At 34.3% G+C, this 24,041-nt stretch overlaps 1 protein-coding gene across 3 annotated transcripts in view; it reads left to right on the top strand.

The window, feature by feature from the left end:
- Window positions 1-24,041, top strand: part of PTPN4 (protein tyrosine phosphatase non-receptor type 4) — a 219,305-nt gene that overhangs the window by 148,188 nt on the left and 47,076 nt on the right. For all 3 annotated transcript variants that reach the window (XM_059166618.1, XM_059166620.1, XM_059166621.1), the window contains 4 exons: window positions 3,195-3,367; window positions 12,036-12,104; window positions 19,856-19,981; window positions 22,728-22,886. In XM_059166618.1, the coding sequence (XP_059022601.1) occupies window positions 3,195-3,367; window positions 12,036-12,104; window positions 19,856-19,981; window positions 22,728-22,886 (527 nt within the window). The remainder of the gene's footprint in view (window positions 1-3,194; window positions 3,368-12,035; window positions 12,105-19,855; window positions 19,982-22,727; window positions 22,887-24,041) is intronic.

Raw genomic sequence — 24,041 nt, 5'->3', positions numbered from 1 at the left:
AGTCTTAAGAAATGAAGTCATTCATGGCCAAACTTTTAGTATGAGTGAAAGTGTTATTAATATTGTTGATAACTGTGTAGGAGTTAGTTAATTCACATTTTATGTGAATTATGTTTATTTCCACACTGTCACTACAGTCCTGATTTAAAATTCTTTTATATATCCATTTTGCTCTCTTTTGAACTTTGAAACTGATCTCCATCGTCATGTTGTCAGTTGCCAGGGTCTATTCATGAGGGTGATAACCGAGAATTTTATATGTACACACACACACCCCACATTGAGTTATTGTGAAAATACGGTTTTGGAAAGAACTTGACCTTGTTAATGATTTTACCTATTTAATCAAAATTTAAATAATTTATCCTTAAATTATTTCTTACAAATCTTAACAAATTAATGCAAATTACAAGATGGTAGTGTGTGCATGTATGTGTAAAATGTATTTGAAACCTTAAAAATATTTGGGTCAGCTGCATTTTATCAGAATAATGATCTAAAGTGCCTGATTTATTATTTATACTCAAAAATATAAAAGTTTTTTTCTATAGTTTTATTGAATTACACAGAAAAGTATACAAATATTAAGGATGGTGTTTTTGGTAAGTATGTAATGAATAAATACTGTTAATATGTAGAACATTACCACCACCTTGGTATTATTGCTACTGGAGCTGATGCCCCTTTGTCTTATTAACCTTCCTGTGAGGTAAATACTATTCTCATTTGTATCACCATGGATTAGTTTGCTTATTTTTAACTTTAAAAAATAAAATCTAACCATAACACTGTGAAATCATCCATATTTTTGCACAAAACAATAGTTTTCCTATTGCTGCTTGGTATTATATGGAATGAATATACCATAAGTTATTCATTCTTATGTTTATGGACAATTTTGGCATTTCCCTGTTACGGCTATTATGACTAATGCTGCTAATGAAAATTTTTGTACATGTTTCAAAACATCTGGGTACTAGTGAACAAATACTTTAAATTATTATATTGGTATAATGCAATGTAGAAGTGAATTTTTCTAATTTTTTTCCTATTAACACTATTATTATTAGCAATAATAGTTGTGGTATTTAATATTTATTGAGGTCTTAATGTGTGATAATTGCACAGCTGTTTTCATATCATTTAATCCTCACAACTATTCTTCAAGGTTGTATATCATTAAGAATATGTTTAGCCACAGATAACATCAACAAAAGTCATCTAACAACTGATTAAAGAGTGTATATAGTCATAGTCTACAGAATGTTGCCTTGTTAATGTTTCTCTCTGAAATACCTATTTTTAAATAAGCAAACTTTATACAAACTACTTATCTTTCAATACAGTATTTTGTATCTATTGTGTACAAAATGTGGGGGTGCTTTTTGTTGCAAATTTGTTACAAATTGTCCAGATACGATTAGTAGAAAGTCAGAATCACACAGAATTTTTGAACTATGCGAAGTGTCAAAAAAACATATATGATTCTTAGATCTACTCTTCTGAGAAGCATTACTGCAAACTGCTCTTTGTAAGATCTCCTCTATCATTTTGCATTATTTATGGAGTGTGGTACAATATGTAAACTATTAGTTAGAGCCTATAAAGCCAGTTAAGCATAATTAAGAATTCTTTGGTAATCAAGAAGTAGTATTTTAAGCATATTATCTTCTCACATAGTAGTTTAATGTTTATACATGGGCATCTTACTGTATTTTAGCTACGAAAATATCTTCATATCTTTTGATAGGCAAACATTTAACAGGACATAAAAAGAAAACTAACTTTAAAAGAAAAGATCAATAACTTGGACTGTGTTAAAATTAAAACTGTATTCACCAAAAGACATCATTAAGGGAGTGAAGTAGCACAGAATATGTATATCATATACACACAAGCGCACACACACCACACCGTTGGTGATATATCCAACCCAATCCAAAAATATGCTACTGATTCGAACATAAACTTCAGAAATGAGGTCTTCCACAAGGCCAGTAACCTGAGAAGGTGTGGAACCTCATTAGTCATCAGGGAAGTGTTAATTATAACCAAAATGTGATACTTCTACACATTCACCAGATTAATGAAAATATTGATAAGCAAGTGGCTGGTGACTGTGTGGAGGATATACCGCTGGAGGGAGGGAGTATATATTGATCTATTTTGGAAAACTCTTGGGCATTATCGACTGAAGATGAACACAAATATCTTATAATCCAGCAATAGAAATGCACATGCATAACAGTATCTTTATATCCTCAAACTGGAAACATCAAATGTCTATCAATAACAAATGGATAAATAAACTGGTATACGCATATGGTAGAATGTTACATAGAATGAAAATGACTTTCACAACCGTATGGATGAATATAGAAGCATAATACAAAAGAAATCAGACGTAAAGACATGTATGTATGATTCCATGTATATAAAGTTCAACAGCTATAAATAATCTATTGTGATAAAAGTCAGAAGAGTGATTACCTTTGAAAAGATAATCCTGTAGAAAGGAAGCACAAATAGTACTTCAGAGTTGCTGGTAATAATCCATTTCTTGTTCTGGTTGGGTATTAAATGGTTGCATTCATTGTGTGAAAACCAGAGCTATATACTTAAAACCTGTGTGCCTTACTATATATAATTTACTTCAGTGAATTCAATTCCATTGAAATAGTAATTTGTGCCAAACTTTTAGAGAAAAATTAAAGAAATGATTCTGTTATGTTGCCACATACCTTAAAAGTTGAGTTGCATTATAGTGTTCAGAAGTACTGAATGAATATTCCTATGTACTGACAATCTAGATAGGTTTATGAATTTTAAAATATTTTTAATAGGTGTGATAGTGTATCTTAAAGTTTAGTTCATGGGCCAGGGTTATATTTTGAAATAGAATTATAGCTAGAAAGTTTTGAAAACAGATATATATTGGTCTTTAACTTATTTCTGATTGTGTTCTAAAATAAAAGTCCTAAGAGTCGTAATATTACAGAATGAGGTGAGATCCACATTTTGCTAACCTTTACGTTTATATTACTGCTGTTTTATTAGATAAGCAAATAAAAGTATTGTGCTATAAGGATTAGCTGTTTGTAAGGCTAGAATATTTATCTGCAGAAAGTAAACTAAATGGAACATTAGATCCTGATGTCTTCCTGGTATTCTCTGCATTTTGTCGTTTATTACAGCATGAATCTAGAGAAACGTTATTGGGATTTAATATGGTGAATTACAGAGCATGCAAAAACTTGTGGAAAGCATGTGTAGAACATCACACATTCTTCCGTTTGGACAGACCACTTCCACCTCAAAAGAATTTTTTTGCACATTATTTTACATTAGGTTCAAAATTTCGGTACTGGTGAGTATTGCTTGTGCATTAATGCTTTGTTACTGGATTTTTCTTCACTTTAAAGGCCTGTTGTAATCAATCATACTATGTGTATAATTCATACACACCTACTGAGTCAAAATCTCTGGAGCGTGGACACTGTATATAGATCAGCAAAAAGTTCTAAAGGTTATTGTGATCCAACCAGATGGGGAAACCTTTTCCATTGACCGTATTTCTAACAAGATAACATTATTTTCTAAAGTAAATCAGTCATACCTAATTATTTACATTCTAGACATGTTATGAATTCCATAGTGTCTTTGTTAAATATTTATATGAAAATTTTTCTTTGTTCTAAGACATCTTTATTTGTAAAAGCAAAAATATCTTCTGCATGAGCATATAATTGCCAGTTTCCCTCACTATCCAAAAGTAGAATGTTCCTGTTAAACCTTTTGTAAGTCAAATGGCATAAAGAAGCCATTACCATTAGTTTATATGGAAAAATTATTTAGCATTTCCAGACCCCAAGAATGACCTCTCATAGTTTTTTTTTTCTTACACCTTAGGACACATCTTACCAACAAATGCACAAAATAAATGGAGATAAAGCACAGATGATCAAAGACACAGTTCAGATATGTGGCTTTGGTGGCTTAATGCTGAGATGCTGAGTGTGCTTCATTGGAAAGATCTTGGTGGGGTACTCTCATTGCCGTGTGCACAGCCTCTACAGTGGCTTGCTACAGAACAAATGCTGAATGCTTTTTTCTCCCTGTTTTTTGTAAAAGCAAAGTGGCATAACACAAACTTTGAAAAAGTGGGGAATAATTATACTTTGCTTTTTATGTATGAGTTTGTTAAACCCTTTTGTTATAAGGAGTTCAGGCACCTATTATGCAAAACTCACATTTAGTCATTGAATATTAACCCCAGATTCCTTTTCCTAAAACTTTATTTATTCTTGATAGCTTTTATTTTTCCTGAAGGAAACAGTCTTTGAGGGATAATTCTAAATTTGGAGAAGTTCTGATTAATTTTGCCTCTGGAGTTCTTAAAAGACCCATGAAAGCTAGTTTTTAAGTGCAACCTGGTAAAAAATTACATAGCAAAGTCATTCATAATCTTTTATTAAAACAAATGTTATCCATTTCTGTTTCTGCTTCAAAAAAGATTTTCCATCTTCAGTAAATAAAACCTTTTATCATTATGTGTTAGATTAATTCATGTTTTATATTCATGTGGAAATATTGAGAATGCCCCAGAAATCTCAAACATTTATAAATGCCCAATTTGTAATTTCAGAAAAAATAACAGCATAAAACTTTTAAATATACTCTTAAGCGACACTTAAACAGAATTAGGAAACTTTAATCACAGAAATGGCACAGCAGGTTCTTAAGTGGTGTCATATTTAACTCTTCTGTACCTTTCCTAAAAGCAATTTTGAGAAAAGTAAGGTGATGGTACTTGTAAATTTAAAAATAAATAGACTGATGGGGCATCTGGGTGGCTCAGTCCATTGAACGTCTGACTCTTAATCCCATTTTAGGTCTTGATCTCAGGGTCATGAGTTCAAGCCTCACACTTCCGCTCCATGCTTGGTTTGGAGCCTACTTGGATGGGTGGATGGATGGGTAGATGGATGGATGGACGGACTGAGAAAACAAGTATTGTATCATTGGTGAAAGTGAAGAAAAAAATTTTTAAAGCTTTGTCTAAATCTCGGGAAGGGCAGAAGAAATCTCCATTGAGAAAATAGTGTAGTAGTCCCTCAATAAACTTAATTATTGATTAAATGACCATCAGGGTTATTATCTAAGGACTACACTTTTCTTTAGCAGAATTCTTCCTTCCCTCTGTCCTTGAAAATACGACATACCATAAAGGTATACACACCATATCTCCTAGGTAACAGAAATGCATAGAGTATAGTAACCTGCCTTTGACTGTAATTCAGATTGGTGTCAGATACAATGAGAAAAAAATAAAAGATTTTACCCAATCTGTACCACAGCAAACAAAATCTAATCAAAATGACAAGAACAATAGACAGTTAAAGAAACCAGTTTGGGAGAAAAATCACTGAAAGAGGATGTAATTTCAACCACAGATGTTAATAAAAACAAACTAAAGATCAATCTAAGAAAAAAAAAAATATTGGCAGGGTGAGGAGCAATATCTGCCATTCAGGCTGTTACTGCTCTTGGAATATGTGCCTCATAGTGGCAAATTTTATATTTTTAAACAGCTTTATTAAGGTCTAATTGGTATACAGTAAGCTACCATGTTTAGCATCTAAAGTTTGATGTTTGTAGATTTATTTACATCCCTGAATCCATCACCATAATCAAGATAGCAAGCGTATCTTCCCCCATTTTTCCTTCATGTTCCTCTGTAACCTCTTTCTTCTACCTTTCTTTGTCCCCGCAGCCACGATCTGCTTTCTGTCTCTATAAATTGGCTTGCATTTTAAAGGATTTTATAGAAATTGAAACGTATATATTACGTACTCTTTTTAGTCCAGCCTCTTTGACTCATCATAATTATTCTGATGAAATTCATCTGTGTTCTTGTCTGTATTGGTAGTTCGTTTCTTTTTATTGTGGAGTATTACTCCACTGTATAGCTATATTACAATATGTTAATCCATTCACTTACTTATGGATATGAAGTGACTGTTTCCCCATTTGGGTTGTTTCCAGGTTTGAGCTATTAAAAATAAAGCTGCTGTGGCCATTCATGTAGAAGTATTTATATGGTTTAACTTCCCTTGGTTAAATACCTATGAGTGCAGTGGCTAGATTACAAGAAACTGCCAGTCATTTTTTCAAGGCTGTTTTTACCATTTTATGTACCCACCAGCTGTGAGAGTTCCATTACATTTTCATCAAGCCTGTTGTTACCTCTTCTGTAGAATACACAATTTTGGTGAAATTTAGTTTACCATTGTATTCTTTCATGGATCTTTCTTTTGGCATCATATCTAAGAAATCTTTGCCTAACCCAAGGCTGAAAAGATTTATTCCTCTGTTTTCTTTTAAGACTTCTATAGTTTTAGTTCTTACACTTAGCAATCTGATCCATTTGGAAATAATTTTTGTATATGTTTTAAAATATAAACAAAAATAGATAAAGTTCTTTTTTTTGCATATGGATAGATAGTTGTTCCAGCACCATTTTTTAAAGGATTGCCCTTTCTTTTTCCACTGAATTGCCTTTACCCCTTTGTTGAATATCAGTTTTCAATATTTGTGTGGACTTATTTTTGGATTCATTTGTAAATCTTAAAATATAGTAGTATTAGTGCTCCAACTTTTTTCTTTTTAAAAGTTGTTTCAAATGTTTTAGGTCCTTTGCATTTTCATCTGAACTTTAGAACCAGCTGATCAGTTTCTACAAAAAAGACTTCTTGGGGGAGGCGCCTGGGTGGCTCAGTCAGTTAAGTGTCTAACTCTTGATTTCAGGTCAGGTCCTAATCTTCAGGTTGTGGGATGGAGCCCCACATTGGCTTTGCACAGAGCAATGGAGCCTGCTTGAAATTCTCTTTCCCTTTACCCTCTACCTACCACCTCCACCTCCCGGCTCATGCACTTTCTCTCTCTCTTTCTTAAAAAACAAACAAACAAAAAACCATGTCTTGGATTTTAATTGGGATTGTGCTGAAACTATAGATCAATTTCAAGAGAATTGACATCTTAAAAATATTGAGTTTTCAAACTCATGAAACATGATACATCTTTTATTTATTTAAGTTATCTTTTACTATTCTCAGTTTATCAGTGTACAGGTCTTTCACAAGTTTACAAGTTTCACAGGTCCATGCTAAATTTATCCTTAATTTCTTAAGGTCTTTTTCAATTTTAATTTCATATTGTTCACTATTAAGCAGAAATGCAGTTGATCTTTTTAATGTTGATCTGATTTCAGTAGTAAGGCATTGCTTACCTCACTTTTTCTAGGAGCTTTTTTGTAGCTTCCAACAGATTTTCTATGTAGAGAATAAAGACAGTTTCAATTCTTCCTCTCCATTCTGATCCTTTTGGTTTCTTTTCTTTCCTTATTCCCCCAGCTAAAACCTCCAGTACAGTGCTGAATAGAAGTGGTGAGAATAAATATCCTGGTCTTTTCCTTTCTTGGGGGGTGGGGGGGGAAGATATTCAGTCTTTTGCTACTAAGTGTGGTATTAGTTGTAGGCCCTTCATAGATGTTGTATACAATGCTTGTTGAGGAAGTTCCCTCGATATTTCAATTGCTGGAAGTTTTTGTTAGAATACTGGTTTTTGTCAAATGCTTTTTCTGCAACTATTACAAAGATGATATGGTTTTTCTTTTTAATTTGTTTGTATGATAAATTACATTGAGTTTCAAGTGCTAACCCTACCCCACATTCCTAGGATAAACCCCATTTGGTCATAATTTTTTATCTTTTTTTTATCCTGTTCTATTCAGTTTGCCAAATTTTTGTTTAGAAATTTTACATCTATGTTCATAAAGGATACTGCTCTGTAGTTTTCTTTTCTTGTAATATCAGTGTCAGGTTTTGGTGTCAAGGTAATTTCAACTTCAATGAATGAGTTGGGAAGTGTTGCCTCATTTTCAGTTTTCTAGGAAAGTTTCTGTAGTAGTGGTATTATTTCCTTTTAAAATGTTTGGCAGGGGGCACCTGGGTGGCTCAGTTGGTTAAGCGTCTGCCTTCAACTCAGGTCATGATCTCAGGGTCCTGGGTTGGAGCCCCGTGTTGGGCTCCCTGCTTACTAGGGAATCTGCTTCTCCCTCTTCTTCTGCCCCTCCCCATGCTCGTGCTCTCTCTCACGCTCACTCTTTCTGTCTCAAGTAAATAATATCTTAAAAAAATATATGTTTGGCACAATTTACCAATTAATCTATCTATGGCAGAAGTTTTGTTTATAGGAAGCTTTTGAGCAACACATTCAAATTCTTTCATAGATATAAAGCAGTTCAGGTTTTCTTCTTCTCAGTGAGCTTTGCAGTTCATGTTTTTCAAGGAATTTATCTCTTTCCTCTAAGTTAACGAATTTTTTGGCATAAAGTTTATGGTATTCTTTTTTATTATAATGTGAGCCACTCTTTGTCTGCCACGTCCTAAAGAAAAAAAGCAACTGAAAAATACTAAACTTAACTGCATTTCAAGTCTAAAGCCAATAAACATTATCAAATATACAAAACCTCAGAGAATAGAACATCTCTGAGCCCATCTGGGGGAAATTTTTTTTTTTTTAAATGTTTAGGTGATCTCTGTACCCAATGTGGGCCTCTGACTCACAACCCTGAGAACAAGAGTCACAAGCTTTACTGACTGAACCAGTCAGGCATCCAGAAAAGAACTTCTTTAAGAAAATTAAGTCATCCAAGAGATAAGTCAGCATGACTCAAAAAGAATCTTAGGGGCACCTGGGTGGCTCAGTGGGTTAAGCTTCTGCCTTTGTCTCAGGTCATGGGATCAAGCCCCACATCGGGCTCTCTGCCTAGCAGGGAGCCTGCTTCCCCCTTTTTCTCTCTGCCTGCTCTCTCTGCCTATTTGTGATCTCTCTCTCTCTCTCTCTCTCTGTCAAATAAATAAATAAAATCTTTAAAAAAAAAAAGATTCTTGGAAAAGAACTAAGAATGAAGGTTAGGTCATTTAAACATAGAACTAATCCTTGACAACTATCAGAATTATGACTATAGAAAATTAAAATGCTATAAACTTTGATAAAGTAAAAATAACAATATAATAAAATGAGGAAGCAAGGGACTAGTGGAAGTATGAGAATCCATATTAACAAAGATTAAATATTTATAACACCAACTCCTTAAGGTTTTCCTAATCTTTCTTTCTTTATGTGTGAATGGCAGTATTCTTTTAGTTCAAGGGAAATAAGTTTAATACTGTTTTCATTAAAAGTGGGATATTTAGCATAATCATTGTATTAATAGAATTATGTCCCTATTTTTAGCATTTTTTATGTATATAGATATCATTCTAAATGATTTTTACCTGCTGATAATGGAGATTATTTCTTAGGGATAAGACTCTGACTATAAATAAAATCTTAAAAAAAAAAGGGGGGGGGCGCCTGGGTGGCTCAGTGGGTTAAGCCGCTGCCTTCGGCTCAGGTCATGATCTCAGGGTCCTGGGATCGAATCCCGCATCGGGCTCTCTGCTCAGCAGGGAGCCTGCTTCCTCCTCTCTCTCTGCCTGCCTCTCTGCCTGCTTGTGATTTCTCTCTGTCAAATAAATAAAATCTTAAAAAAAAAAAAAAAAAAAAAGACTCTGACTAAATTTGGCGGGTTTATTTTTTTCTAATTTAATTTTCTTTTTTTAATTTGGGATTTTAAAAAATATTTTTGTTTTGCTCCTCTGTATTGCTGAAATTACTTATAATGAACCTGTGTTCTTCTACCAGTTGTCATTTTCTCATTGTCCTAAAAATAAGTATCTTACTATCAGAATTTGGTGTTTTTAGATTATGGTACAGTTTTGTGTTTTGTTCTAATAATAGTAATATTAAACCCCTAAAGAACAATATTATGGATAATAGGAAATATAAACCTCTAATGCTCCCCCATATTTCAATTCTGCATTTATGTTTTTGTTACAAAAGTCAACTTGTTAATGCCTTTTTAGCCTTTTGAGTAATAGTTTCCCATTTGAATCCTCTTCACTGTAAGTTATCAGTCAGACACATAGGAAGTCCTTTTCATTTTTCAAATAAAAGCAGTTTGAGGGACTCAGTTACAAAGGTATTAGAGAGGCTAGCAAAACAAAAAGGGAGAAGAAGGAGAGTTTTAGAGAAGTAAACAGGAAAAATGGATCATGCTTAAGGCTCAGAAACTTGTGTTACATCTAGGCTGGAATCCGTAAGCCTAGAATTGCTACTTTACTATTAGAGCCATTGCCACAGTCAGTTCTGGATCTGCCCAAGAGGTGCTGCTTTGATCAGGGATGGTACATAACATGTATGTGCTGTCTCTCCCAGCATCCTGTTCCCACTCTTGTTACAGCAGTCACCAGTGTCTGCCAGTCTTCTGCTTTTGACTCCCTCTACTTTCTGATCACCCATTAGAGAAAATGTAAAACCTAATAGAAAACCAACTCACAAAGGAACCTAGAAAATAGTTTGTTGACTAGCAAGCCTACAAAACTTAGCCAAGCATAGGAGGAGGATTGAGGCCTATGACAGCTCAGTTAACATTAAATTAAATTAGTGTTTATAAATAAACCATGTACGTTTATCATTGTAAAAGTTAAATTTTATGTTTGTAGTCCTTACATACTTTTAAAACATCCAAAACACCTTTTAGTCATCAAAATGGTTGATAATACTGTAATTGAGGTAGGAATGGCAGTATGACAAATGTTTATCTGGACATGGTCTTATCCCTAATGGGTATGCATTAAATAAATATTTTTTCCTTTATAATAAGCAATGGTTAAAAATACTAGAACTTTTTTAAGACTTAAAATGTTGATACGTTATTTAGACTGAGAGATGGAATTTCATATATCAGAGAATTTATTAATTGCTCCATCAACCTACTGAAATACAAACCTTTATTACCTCTCTTCCAAAACATCCAGTGGATTAAAGTTGTTCTAAAGTGGAAATGCAAAACAATAGTGAACCTCAATTTGTTACCTTGCTCACAATTGCAAGTATACTTTATCCTTTTTTAATTTTTTTTCAGTGTTCCAAAATTCATTGTTTATGCATTACACTCAGTGCTCCATGCAATATGTGCCTTCCTTAATACCCAATACTTTATCCTACTTACAGGAAATATATTTTCTTAAGAAACTTCAGTGTACCTAAGTTTAAAAATCATGGTTAGGTTTCTGACTTTTCCATTAAAACTTGAACAGATAGACCATTCTGTTTACATGAATCTGTACTTATCCACAGAAGATGTTATTAAAATTGCTTACTTTGCTTTAGAAATCTATATTTGGGGAGGGGGAGAAAGAAACATATATTTGGCTTTTTTTATATGAACTAGGTATCTACATATGTAAATAGTTATATTTGATATATTGGACATTTATCTATTCACACTTAAATAATGTGATGTGTCAAGTAGCAAATTCTCCGAAAACCAAGTTTTTAGTAACAGATTTGGTCTGAACACATTGGTTTACCACAGAGGAGGCTCAGTTTCCACTCATAAACTATGTGCTTGCTACACGGATTGGCTTCAGTTTGCAACCATATTTCTGTCCTTCCTGTATACAAGAGTCTGGAGTTGCCAATGTCTGGACAAGGAAGGATTTGAGGATATAACCAGTCTTCATATCTGTTATCATTATCAGTAGATAAGAAAGAAAAGTCCAAGGAAAGAGTAAGAATCTTTAGGATTCTTCCTGTTTCGGGTCCTTCATCAAGGAGTAGTAGAGACACTAAACCACAGACCCAACATATAGTGTGAGGGTGATAGTCATTTTCAACTAACAGAGTATCTGAAAATGGAGTGTCTATGGAATACATTGTTGTTCACTAATGGTGGAGCTGTAAATAAGCTTCATCCATTCAGGTAGAACTGGAATTTAGTCCAGTCTTTTCTTCTTATCCTCTGCCACCTTTTCTCTGCTAGAAATTTGTTTCTTATGAAGTTGTAATATAATCATGTGTGTGTTGTTATTTTATCTTAGTGTTCTCTTTAAAATATTATTATTGTGCATGTTTATGTATTTCAGTGGGAGAACTGAAGTCCAGTCAGTTCAGTATGGCAAAGAAAAAGCAAATAAAGACAGGGTATTTGCAAGGTAAGCCACCTCTTCTATTTCAGTGTCTAAATTGCTTGTAAAAGATAAAAATTACTAAAAACACTTTTTCCAATGTGATTACAGAATTATCACATGATCCTTTATTTAATTAAGTAATAAGTTATGTTAAAGGAGTAATGATTTGTCTAATTTATTCATTCCCTTTTTTTTTTGTTTTTTTACATGAGTAAAATTAACCCTGTGCCAAGCATTATAGTTCTGACCAGCCTAAATCAAGTATTTTATTATTAATGTAACATTTTGTTAGAAAGTCGATTTCGTGCACATTTTTAAACATTTTTGAAAATTTTTGAAAAACATAATGATTAATTTCATATATTATTCAGTCCATTTCCATTTCTTTAAATCACATTGTTAAGAAATAAATTTATTTTTTTGGGTACCACTTAGTTATCTTTGTATTTTTAGGAGCTGTTTATAACCAGTTTGTTTTTTAATGAGTGAAATGACAGTCAGGTTTGTGTTTTAGAAAACAGGTTTAAGAGCCCTTGATGGAGAATGGGTTAGAAGTAAGGACTCAGCACTATAAAACCAATTAAAGGTTATTGCAGTAACCCAAGTGAAAAAGAAGTGAAAAATTCAAGTGAATTAAAACAGTAGTGATGAAATGGAGACTAGGGAACAAATTTGGGGAACATTTTGTAGGTAGAACTAGAAGAAATTGTTAATCAATTAGAGGGAAGTGTGTTGGAGACAGGAGTATATGGAAAGGCCATCATATTTGAGTGATATAAGGTGGACAAGGGGCTATAGAAAGAGAACAGATTTGTATTGGAAAAAGGAGTTAAACTGGCACAGGTCTAGTTTGAGATGTGCGAGCTACATTCTCATAGAATTATCCAATAAATGAAAGGAGGAAGAATGACCAGATTGGTGGCAGCAAATAATTATCAAAGACGTACTTTACTGGGAATATAGTGAATATAGTGAAGAACAAAATACACAGCTTAGTTTTATGGAGCTTAAATTCTAATTGGTACAGCAGATACCTGATGTAAGTAAAGAATTAAGCCAGCACAAGACGTGGAGCTGGAGCCCACTTGTCATGTTAGAGGAAGGCCAGCCAGTAATGGACCAGAAAGAGCAAGGCAGGCCTAGAGAAGGTGATTAGAGAGGAAGGTAGGCAGCAGCCAGAACTTGTATGACCCCATGTAAGATAATGGTAAGGACTTTGGATTTAAGGGCTGAGATCCCCCACTGGAAAGGATATGAACTGACTAGCATTTTTAACAATCTGGCAGACTTGTCGTGTTTTACAGCGACAAACTGAAATATTTATAAATACCATGATTTCTAGGATTTGCTTCAGAATCAGTGAAGTGAAAGAGTTTGAGTAAATGGTAGGGAGACAACAAGATTGACTATGATGATGATTGTTGCGCCTGGGTCCTGAGTGCAGTGTTTATTTATTGAACTACTTTCTGTACTTCTGTTAATGTTTGAAATGTTCCATAATAAACATATGGGAGTGTGGAGTGACAGTTGGAATCACTCTAGCTGCTGTGATGGAGTCAGCTGTATGGGGATGTGAGTGGACAGAAGATAGTCAGTGAACCGAATAGTGGCTTACATGAATTTTGTATTTATCTGTGCCAGGCAGTTTTTGTGTATGATTTCACAATCCCCATAATTCAGTGTGGTAAATTCCATTACAGGTGAGAAAACTGAGCACTGCACATTTGAATAATTTAACTGAGATAGTAAGGGATGTAGCAGGATTCTCCCACACGCCTCCCAGTTCTTACCCACACTTTTAACCTTTACAGAATATTTCTTGTTGTTCTGCATGAAATAGGTGAATGCTTGGCTGCTTTCCTTTCTCAGAACTGTGGGAGATGACCTCCTTTATCATCTTTCTCTCCCACTAGCTTGTAGGCTCCATGAGGGCGGGAGTTTTGTCTGTTTTATTCACTGAACTAGCTCCAGCTCTTGTAGTAATGTGTGTAGTATGGTAGATGTGTTTTAAATGAAGCAGTGTTTTTTCAGTGGAAATGGCTTAGAGGATAAGTCCTTAAATTAAAAAATTCAGGATGCCTGGGTGGCTGAGTGGGTTAAGCCTCTGCCTTCGGCTCAGGTCATGATCTCAGGGTCCTGGGATCGAGTCCCGAATCGGGCGCTCTGCTCGGCAGGGAGCCTGCTTCCACCCTTCTCTCTCTCTGCCTGCCTCTCTGCCTACTTGTGGTCTTTGTCAAATAAATAAAATCTTTAAAAATTTAAAAATTCATCTGCTTGGTGTCTACTGCCATTGGAGGCATAAGAATTTTAATTATTTTTAATTATAGAATTTTGCTTTTGCTTTTTTTTTTAAACTTCTTTTTTTTAAGATTTTATTTCTTTATTTGACAGAGAGAGAAATCACAAGTAGGCAGAGAGGCAGGTGGAGGGGGTGGGGGGAGCAGGCTCCCCACCGAGCAGAGAGTCCAATGCGGGCCAATCTCAGGACCCTGAGATCATGACCTGAACCAAAGGCAGAGGCTTAACCCACTGAGCCACCCAGGCGCCCCGAATTTTGCTTTTGATTTTACTTTAATTTTGCTTAGTCTTCATCAAAAAGACCTTCCTATTTTGTGTTTCTTGAGTAAAAGGAATTTATTTTCTTCTTTTCTCTCTCCAAAAATATAAATTGCTTTATTGTTTGTTCTACTTATATAAGTGATACTTCCTTATTTTTTTAAAATTCCAGCATACCAATACTTATGTGGCAGGGAAGATAACCATAATCACAAAAAATGTTCTCTCAGGTGGAGACTAGTAAATTGCACTCAGGCCATTCTGACCCCTGTGATTTCCCCAAATGTGGGAAACTCAACTGGGTTCAAGGTTTCCCCTGTTTAAAAAAAAAGAAAGAAAGAAAGAAAGAAAGAAAGAAAGAAAGAAAAGGAAAAAACTCCAACATGCCAAAAAATATAAAGAAAAATCATGACCCAACATGATTATTTTTAAAAATTGTGGGAGGAGGGGGTTGGTGCCTGGATGACTCAGTTGGCTAAGTGTCTGGCTCTTGATTTTGTCTCAGGTAATGATTTCAGGGACCTGAGATGGACCCCCACTTTGGACTCTGCTAGATGTGGAGCCTGCTTAAAATTCTTTCTTACCCTCGCCCCTCCCCCCAATTGGTACTTACTATTCAAGATTTTGCCTTGTATATCCTCACAGAGATATATGCGTATATATATATATGTCATTTAAAAATTATTTCACACTTTTTATTGCTTATTTTTGTCACTTAATGTGTCATAGGTACTCTCTTTTATGTTGAAAAAATCTAGTCATTTATGAGGGTAAATCTTTAAACAGTTAAATCCTTTTATCCTAAACTGTAGATTTAACTTTATGATTTTTCCTTTTAACTGTCACTTTCCTGCCTCTGGAGTTGCAGTCATTGCTAAACCTATCTGACTCCTTGCCAGCACTGGAATGCTTGTAAAGATAAATAATAAATGCAATTTTAAGTTCCTTGGAGTAAGGACATTTGAAACAAAAGATTATTCAACCATGATTTTTATGTGTTTGAATAATAAAATTTACCTGCATTGTGTTTCTTCATTCCTGGCTTATCTTCATCCTCATTTATCTATGAATAATCTACCCAAGAGGAAGACTGTCTGAAAATGCGATGAAGGATTTAGCTGGTCAGGGCTATGTAGCATTTTGCTGTGATAAATTTACTTGAATTTGAATGATGTAAATTGTCTCAACATTTGTTTAAAGATCTGAATTTGATGTATTGTTATGCCTTGTTTTTTAGAATTATGAAATAAATCACTTCTAAATCTAAATCTAAAATCACTTCTCTATTAAATATATATCTTAGTGTCATAGTAATGATTATTTGGTTAAATTGGTTATTAGGGAAGGGAGGAAAGAAGAAAGTAAAACCAGAGAGGTGTACCCTAATAGACATGGCTACTGAAATTTTCGGAACCTTTCCTCTTACAGTCTTAGATACCCTTGTTTCCAGTTAGAAACTCCTAAACACCCTTTGGAAGTTAAAATGTACAGAAAATGTTTTTGAAATTCTTTTTCTTGAAATTTCTCAAGAATGAAGTAATTACTTCCTCTTAACTTTGTTGTTTTAATATAAAAGATATTCGGGTTCTTAGTACTACACTTTATTTGCATTATTTCTTTCAGACTTATTAAAATCAAAGTTAATACATTTCTGGGACGCCTGGGTGGCTCAGTGGGTTAAGCCTCTACCTTCGGCTCGGGTCATGATCCCAGGGGCCTGGGATCGAGTCCCGCATAGGGCTCTCTACTCAGCAGGGAGCCTGCTTCTCCTCATCTCTCTCTCTCTATCTCTCTGCCTATTTGTGATCTCTCTCTCTGTCAAATAAATAAATAAAATCTTTAAAAAAAAAAAAGTTAATACATTTCTGATTATTTTTTGTTAAAAATACACCTAATAACATAGATTTTTTTCTTCTTTTTCAACAAGCTTAAATTTTTTTCTTGCTTAATATTTATAAAAATAGTAAACATGATTTGGTAATTTGGTCCACTATAGAATGACATCCTAATATTAATACCAAATTATAGATGTATTTATTAATGTTAATATCACATGCAAATTACTTTATAGAAGTTTTAGTGTTTTGATATTTTGATCATATGTGACCTTGAGAAATATGCACAATTATACCTGCATCTTAATTCTTCATATGCACAATTATACCTGCATCTTAATTCTTCATTTTGTATATGCATTATTAAAATGAGAAACTGTTCAATAGGTTATTTTATTTTATTTTTTTTAAAGATTTTGTTTTATTTGTCAGAGAGAGAGAGAGAGAGAATGAGCACAGGCAGATAGAGTGGCAGAGGGAGAAGCGGGCTCCCTGCTGAGGAGCCCGATGTGGGACTCTATCCCAGGACGCTGGGATCATGACCTGACCCGAAGGCAGCTGCTTAACCAACTGAGCCACCCAGGCATCCCACAGTAGGTTATTTTATAAAACAAATATGCATTACTTGATGAATAGTGGGCTAAAATTCCAATATGAGAAGCCTCAAGTAACTGTCCCAGTTCTTTTTTTTTTTTTTTTTTTTAAAGATTTTATTTATTTATCAGAGAGAGAGGGGGAGAGAGCAAGCACAGGCAGACAGAATGGCAGGCAGAGGCAGAGGGAGAAGCAGGCTCCCTGCCAAGCAAGGAGCCCGATGTGGGATCCCTTGGGATCATGACCTGAGCCAAAGGCAGCTGCTTAACCAACTGAGCCACCCAGGCATCCCCCCAGTTCTTTTTTAATATGGAATTTCGTGAATCTGCCTTTGAATAAGAAGCCATCAGCAGGGGGCCTCCTGGGTGGCTCAGTGGGTTAAGCCTCTGCCTTCGGCCCAGGTCATGATCTCAGGGTCCTCGGATCCAGCCCCGCATTAGGCTCTGCTCAGCGGGGACCCTGCTTCCTCCTCTCTCTCTGACTGCCTCTCTGCCTACTTGTGATCTCTCTATCAAGTAAATAAATAAAAACTTTCCCAAAAAAAGTCATCAGCAGGGATAAAGTTGTATTTAATGGTACTGTTTTAATGATCTTGCAGTTTCCAAAAGACTTAAGCTTCTCTAGGGTTGTTTTGATAATATATCACAAGCTTATTGTGATGACCTGATGCATATCTACCAAAATATTCTCATGGTTTTAGCAGTCGTTGAGTTATTCTGTTAAATTATTGGACAATTTTAGAGTTCTTGTCCTTCTTAGAATTTTAATTGGTGGTATGTAGATAGAAAGATTTCTCCTTAAAGGTTCCATGTAAGTTTGTTTTCTCAGCAGTAATAAATAAGTTCCTTTATTTTTTTCCCCCAGTATATCTACTCTTTGAATTGCTTTCACACTTCTTCAGTTGTCATATAAAATCTAAGAAGAAAGCAAAAGAATGTTCACATGCAACAAAAAAATAAAGTGCCATGGTCAGAAAATATACTTACCACATTGCAAACACACTGATGAAGTGTGGTATTTTTTTCTCTGAAATTTCCACATTCAACAGGAAACATAGACAGCAAGCTTGAGTGGGTGGGTCTCTGAGGTTAAAGCTGTTAATAAAACACTTGAAATTTAGTTTTAAATGCAGAACATTTCTAACCATGTTTAGTTTATTAACAACAGTAAAGTGTTCTGATGCTCCATACTGGGTGAGTATAACTAGATTTTTTTCCTCCTTCAAATGGTTTTTTCCCTGTCTTTGAAAATGAAAGTAGTTGATCTACCTAATGATTATGAACTCCTACAGTTTACGTTTAGTAATCTAATACATGAGAATGAATAGCTTATTATCTTCAATAATTGGCTAACAGAAGAGCAGTAAATGCTAAGGTTTCTTTTAGTAATCTTCAGTTTAAAAATCAAATGCATGAAATGATATACTTTTTTTTCCATTTTATTATGACTAAAGGAATATGAGGTTGCACAGCAATATTAGGATGTTGGGCTAAATAGTGTCCTGATTGTCTTCAAGTAGGAATTCATGAAAAATGAAATCTGAGCCAGTGCCCTGTTTTTTTAATCAATAGCATTGCAGCTCTTTTAGGAAACGTTGTATGTTCTTAAATTAAGGAGATGTCATTCGGCCAAACTGTAAAAGATTTTGGCAGTGAATAACCAAAATGATGGGGCACTTGTGTGCTTTGGATTCTTAAGTAATTTAAGATACTTGTGGTTTAATAAAATTAATAGACTGAAACATTGCACTGAAATTTAGATACTCATAAGTAATAAAATGTAGGAGGTAGGAAAGGATCTAGGGTCATATGCTATACTGGTAAATTTAGATATTTAGGCATAAATACATGCTTTGTCTTGTGGAAGGTCAAAAACTAGTATGCTCTACTTATTATTTTAATGTTTCCAACTATGTCTACAAATTTTAGTCAGTATTCTTGGTAAGTGTTACTGTGCTTTTTTAGTCCAGTCTATTTCTATGTGCTTCAGTGGATTTTATTAATGAAATATAAAACTATCAGCTTACAAGATGATTTATTTCGTGTTTTTATGTAAGCCACACAATTCCTTATATTAACCTTTATATTAACGCTCTGTGTCAAAAAGTAGATGTCATGAATTTTGGCCACTATCGGAATTTGAATTTTTTTTTTAATATTCTGCGAAGGTCCATATCTTTTCTGAAAAGACTACTTAGTTCTCATCTTTATCACTGTGGTAGCTGACAGTATATAAATAGGTAATAAAACGTAGTCTTCTACTCCCTACCACAAAACAGAATGTTAACCTTCTAAATTTTTTTTTTTAAAAAACAGTCTACTAACTTACTACTATATATAATTTATATTATGTAAAAAATTGTAATATATATGATTATCATTTTCCTGTCCTCTGTTTTTAAGGTAGAGGATCAGGGTGTAGATTTAAGGATATATAGGAGATGATATGCTAGCAGTTGTTTAATACATCACAAGATGACCTAAGTTTCTGAAACTCTGGAGTAGGCAATATTTATAGTATAAATATTGAGATAACTTGGTAGCCAACTACTCCTTTGCTTTTTTCCTTTATTCTTTTCTCTGTTCTCTCTTCTACCCTTGGCATGTCTTTCCTTCCAGATTTAATTTCTTAGGAAGTTATGGTGTAAACAGCCACTAAATGCATTAAATTTCTTTCAAGTAAACTATGTTTACTCATCTAGAATATGATCTATCAAGACAAATTCTAAGATTTGGTTTATAGTTGGGGGTATAAATATAAAAATTTTTACATATCAAATTATTTCTGCAGATCCCCAAGTAAGCCCTTGGCACGGAAATTGATGGATTGGGAAGTAGTAAGCAGAAATTCAATATCTGATGACAGGTTAGAAACACAGAGCCTTCCATCACGATCTCCACCTGGAACTCCTAATCAGTAAGTACAGACTTAACTGTAGACTTGCCTGAAGATCAAAATATATAAATCTTTACATTCAAATATCTTAGTCAAATATGATATTTGTTGCTCTAGAGCATTATTTCCTCATAGCCTGCAGCTTACTGCATGAGTGGCATGGAAAAGTCTCATCGAATGAGGGATTAGAACATTTGAACACATATGTTCACTTTCCTGTAGAGTATGGGTCTCTACCCAATAAATCGAGATCTATTAGTAGAATTAAAATCTGGAAGTGTGTTTGTTACTGATGTAATCCTTTTTCATGAGGCTCTTCAGAATTCCTAGGGAAGTATATATTGTTTGAAAATGCAAAGTGAATGTGGATCTTACCTAACCTCCTATCCCAGCTGTTCCTCTACTTTTGGTCTGGAAAATGGGTTTCCAACATAAGTTCCTACAAGCTTAGCCATATTTGCGCTAAGAAACCCGTATTATTCACCGGTTACTGTTTGTATACTTCATTCTAGTATTTCTAACAAAAACTGTATGTGTTGGTATAGATAATAAGATAATCAATTTGTACTGTTTAAGATGTTAATTTTATAATGAATTAATAAATGTATTATATGTAATATATGTATGTAATTACATAATGATAAATAGATGTCAGTGTATTCATAGAATTTGTTCACCCAAAAGGTTGGAATGCAAAATATTTTAAGTTTTGGTATGGAATATAATATTTGAAGTTGTCTAACTTTGGAAATATTTTAAACACATTAATATCCAATAAATGTGTACTATATTCTACTTTTTAAAAAAGATTTTATTTATTTATTTTAGAGAACACAAGCGGGGAGAAGCGGAAGGAGAGGGATAAGTAGACTCAGTGCTAAGCACAGAGCCTGATGTGAGGCTTGATTCCATGACTGACCCTGCGATCACAGCCTAAGCTGAAGTCAAGAGCTGGGCACTCAACCAGCTGACCCACCCACCCCTATACTAAATTCTAAAATTTGTGTCACCAGTGGGTGTTTTTCAGCCCAAGAATAAACTTTTATCATAACACAAGTAAAGTTTGGTTAGAGAACATTACCTCATACCTTTATGTTTTCCTAGCTGCTAAGCTGCTAAAAAGGTAGACTCACAAGTTCTTCTCTTACCAGTTGCAGATTGCTAAATCACCTTTCTTTATAAAATACTGCATATATATTCAGAGGCTAATCAACTATTTGAAGAAAATCCAGAACCATCTTTTTTGGTCCATTTTTTAGCCAACCATTTCTCCATTTGTTACTAGTTACCACTAAATAATTAAAGCAGATTACAGAACACAGAGGAAAGATGAGTGAGTGAGTTAATTAGCAGTAGCTCTGATTAAACTTCCTAGATAAAGAAACAATTTTAGATATGATCTGAAAAGGTTTTTTTCTCAATTCTGAAGAGACAGTATAGTGTGATGGTTAAGTGCATGGACCCTGGAATCACTGAAAGTTTGAACTTCGAGTAAGCTAATTAATCTCTTTGTCCCTTTTTCCTCATCTACAAATTATAATAACTGTCTTTCTTCTAGTATTTTTACAAGAATTAAATGAAGTGATATATGTAAAATGCTTAGAACATTGCCTAGCACATAATAAGCATTCAAATGTCATAATTAAGGATAGTAATGAAAATTAAAATTCATGTGACTGTCACTTATGAGGATAGAAATATGTTATTTATTTTTAGGAATCTTAAAAAGTCCCATAAATAAAAAACTTCTGTAAGGATTTAAAAAAGAATACAGACCAGAGATATATCTGAATTATTTATTCTCTTCCTTTATTTTATAAAGGCATACCTTGGAGATACTGCAGGTTTGGTTCCAGACCACTGCAATGAAGCAAGTCACTGAATCTTTTTGTTTCTTAGTACATACAGAAGTTATATTTACACTCAACTGTATTCCATTAAATGTGCAATGGCAATATGAAAAATCAGTGTGTATACTTTAATTAAAAACAATTTATTACTAAAAAATGCTAACCATCATCTAAGCTTTCAGTGAGTCATAATCACTGATCACAGATTATTTCAACAAAAACAATAAAGTCTGAAATAATGGAAGGATTACCAAAATGTGACAGAGACACAAAATGAACAAATGCTGTTGAAGAAATGGCACCCAATAGACTTGCTTCATGTAGTTACTGCAAACCTTCAATACTTTTTTTTTTTTTTTTAAAGAAGAAGTGCACCTGGGTCGTTCAGTCAGTTGGGTGTCTGATTCTTGATTTTGGCCCAGGTCATGACCCTGGAGTTGTAAGATTAAGCCCTGCATCAGGCTCTGCACTCTGCAGGGGGTCTGCTTGAGATTCTTTTTCTCTGCCCCTCCCCTGTCAGTGCATTCTTTCTCATTCTCTCTCTCTCTCTCTCTAATAGAAATGAATGTTTAAAAAGAAGAAGAGGCAGTAAAGCAAAGGGCAATGAAATGAGGTGTAAATGCTGATTAAGACACTAAGTTGTAGTGACTAAAGCCTTTAGACATTAAGGTTGGTAGCCATAATAGATGGAACATGTAAAACCCTTGTGGTCGATCACTGACTTTAGTTGAGATCCTAGACTTCCTATGTGGTATTATTTCTGTTTACATCATACTATCTTTGTCAGAGATTTTGCTTAATCATTGTGGTTAGTGTTAAAACGTATACCCACTTTCTAATGTAATCATATAAGTAAAAAACTGGAAAAAGTTGAATTAAAGCACATTTTCACTCAATTTTTCTTTCTCTTTATGTAGTCGAAATTCTGCATTCACACAAGAGGGAACCCGGTTACGACCATCTTCAGTTGGTCATTTGGTAGACCATGTTGTTCATACTTCCCCAAGTGAAGTATTTGTGAATCACAGATCTCCATCTTCAACCCAAGCTAATAGCATCGTTCTGGAATCATCACCGTAAGACGTTTTTCATTTAGCTTCCTTCTTATAAATAATAATGCCCCAGATTGTTTCATTTGAAATAATCTGGGAAATTAGGGTATTTGATACAAACATTTCTTTATGCAGTGTTTTAAAATTTTTGTGTATTTGCAGATGTGCGTATTTGTTCTTGAGAGTTCTTTGTATTCCCCTCCTCCCCCCACCAAAAACCCTCTTATTATTTTGTTGACTTAGTATGTTCTTAAACCTTTATTTTCTACAGATAATGTAGCACTATGGTCAGGCAGTGAAATATTAAAGGTAGAGTTTTCTTAGTATTTTTCATTCACCATAAGAATAAATAGACAATATGGGAAAAATTAAGTAGCAGAGGAGAACTAAGTAAGATGACAATCATACTGAAATAAGTTGTAGAGAATATGCACGCATCTTATTTAAAATTCATTCCTATTTCATATTACATACTGGTATATAAATTCAACTTCATAATTCAGTATTTATACCCCATCAGTATAATGTACAACATGCTTACCTTCACAATAACATACAGTATCTTGATTTGATTTATTCATTTATATAATGCAATTAGTCCATATGTAAGTAAAAACAGTGTGAGAATTAGGGGGAAAAAGTAAAATTCCTTGTAAGGCACATAGAGAAGTAAAAAGATTAATTTTTGAGAAGGAAGGGTGTAGGATATATATCAGGCCTGAAGAAAGAGGGGGTTTGAGAGTGATGGTGGAAGAGTAGATGGACTGATTAGCAAAGCAGGTAGGTATAGGAGCTCCAGAACACATGACAAGATATAGAGGAGGTGTGGTTGTCCTCACTATAGGGCCAGCCAAGGAAGACTGGCTAAGCTATTAAGACAAGTGGAATTTTAGTCATAGTAACATACTTTGGTAAAACATTTTGATTGCGTGTGTATAGTAAAAAGAATGAAGGAATAGGACAGATACACATTACACAGTGACACATGTGGGGAATGAGTTGACAGGAGGCAAGGCTGGTAGAAATTTAATTTCTCTTTTAAAGATGTATTTGTTTGTCAGAGCACTTGTGCACTTGCAACCAGGGTGGCTGGTAGAGGGAGGAGCAGGCTTCCCACTGAGCAGGGAGCCGCAAGTGGGACTCTATCCCAGGGCCCTGGGATCATGATCTGAGCCAAAG

The sequence above is a fragment of the Mustela lutreola genome, chromosome 3 (assembly GCF_030435805.1).
Source record: "Mustela lutreola isolate mMusLut2 chromosome 3, mMusLut2.pri, whole genome shotgun sequence".
Taxonomy (NCBI): Eukaryota; Metazoa; Chordata; class Mammalia; order Carnivora; family Mustelidae; genus Mustela; species Mustela lutreola.
The sequence above is the reverse complement of the archived record's forward strand: the minus strand, read 5'-3'. Positions and strand labels throughout refer to the sequence as shown.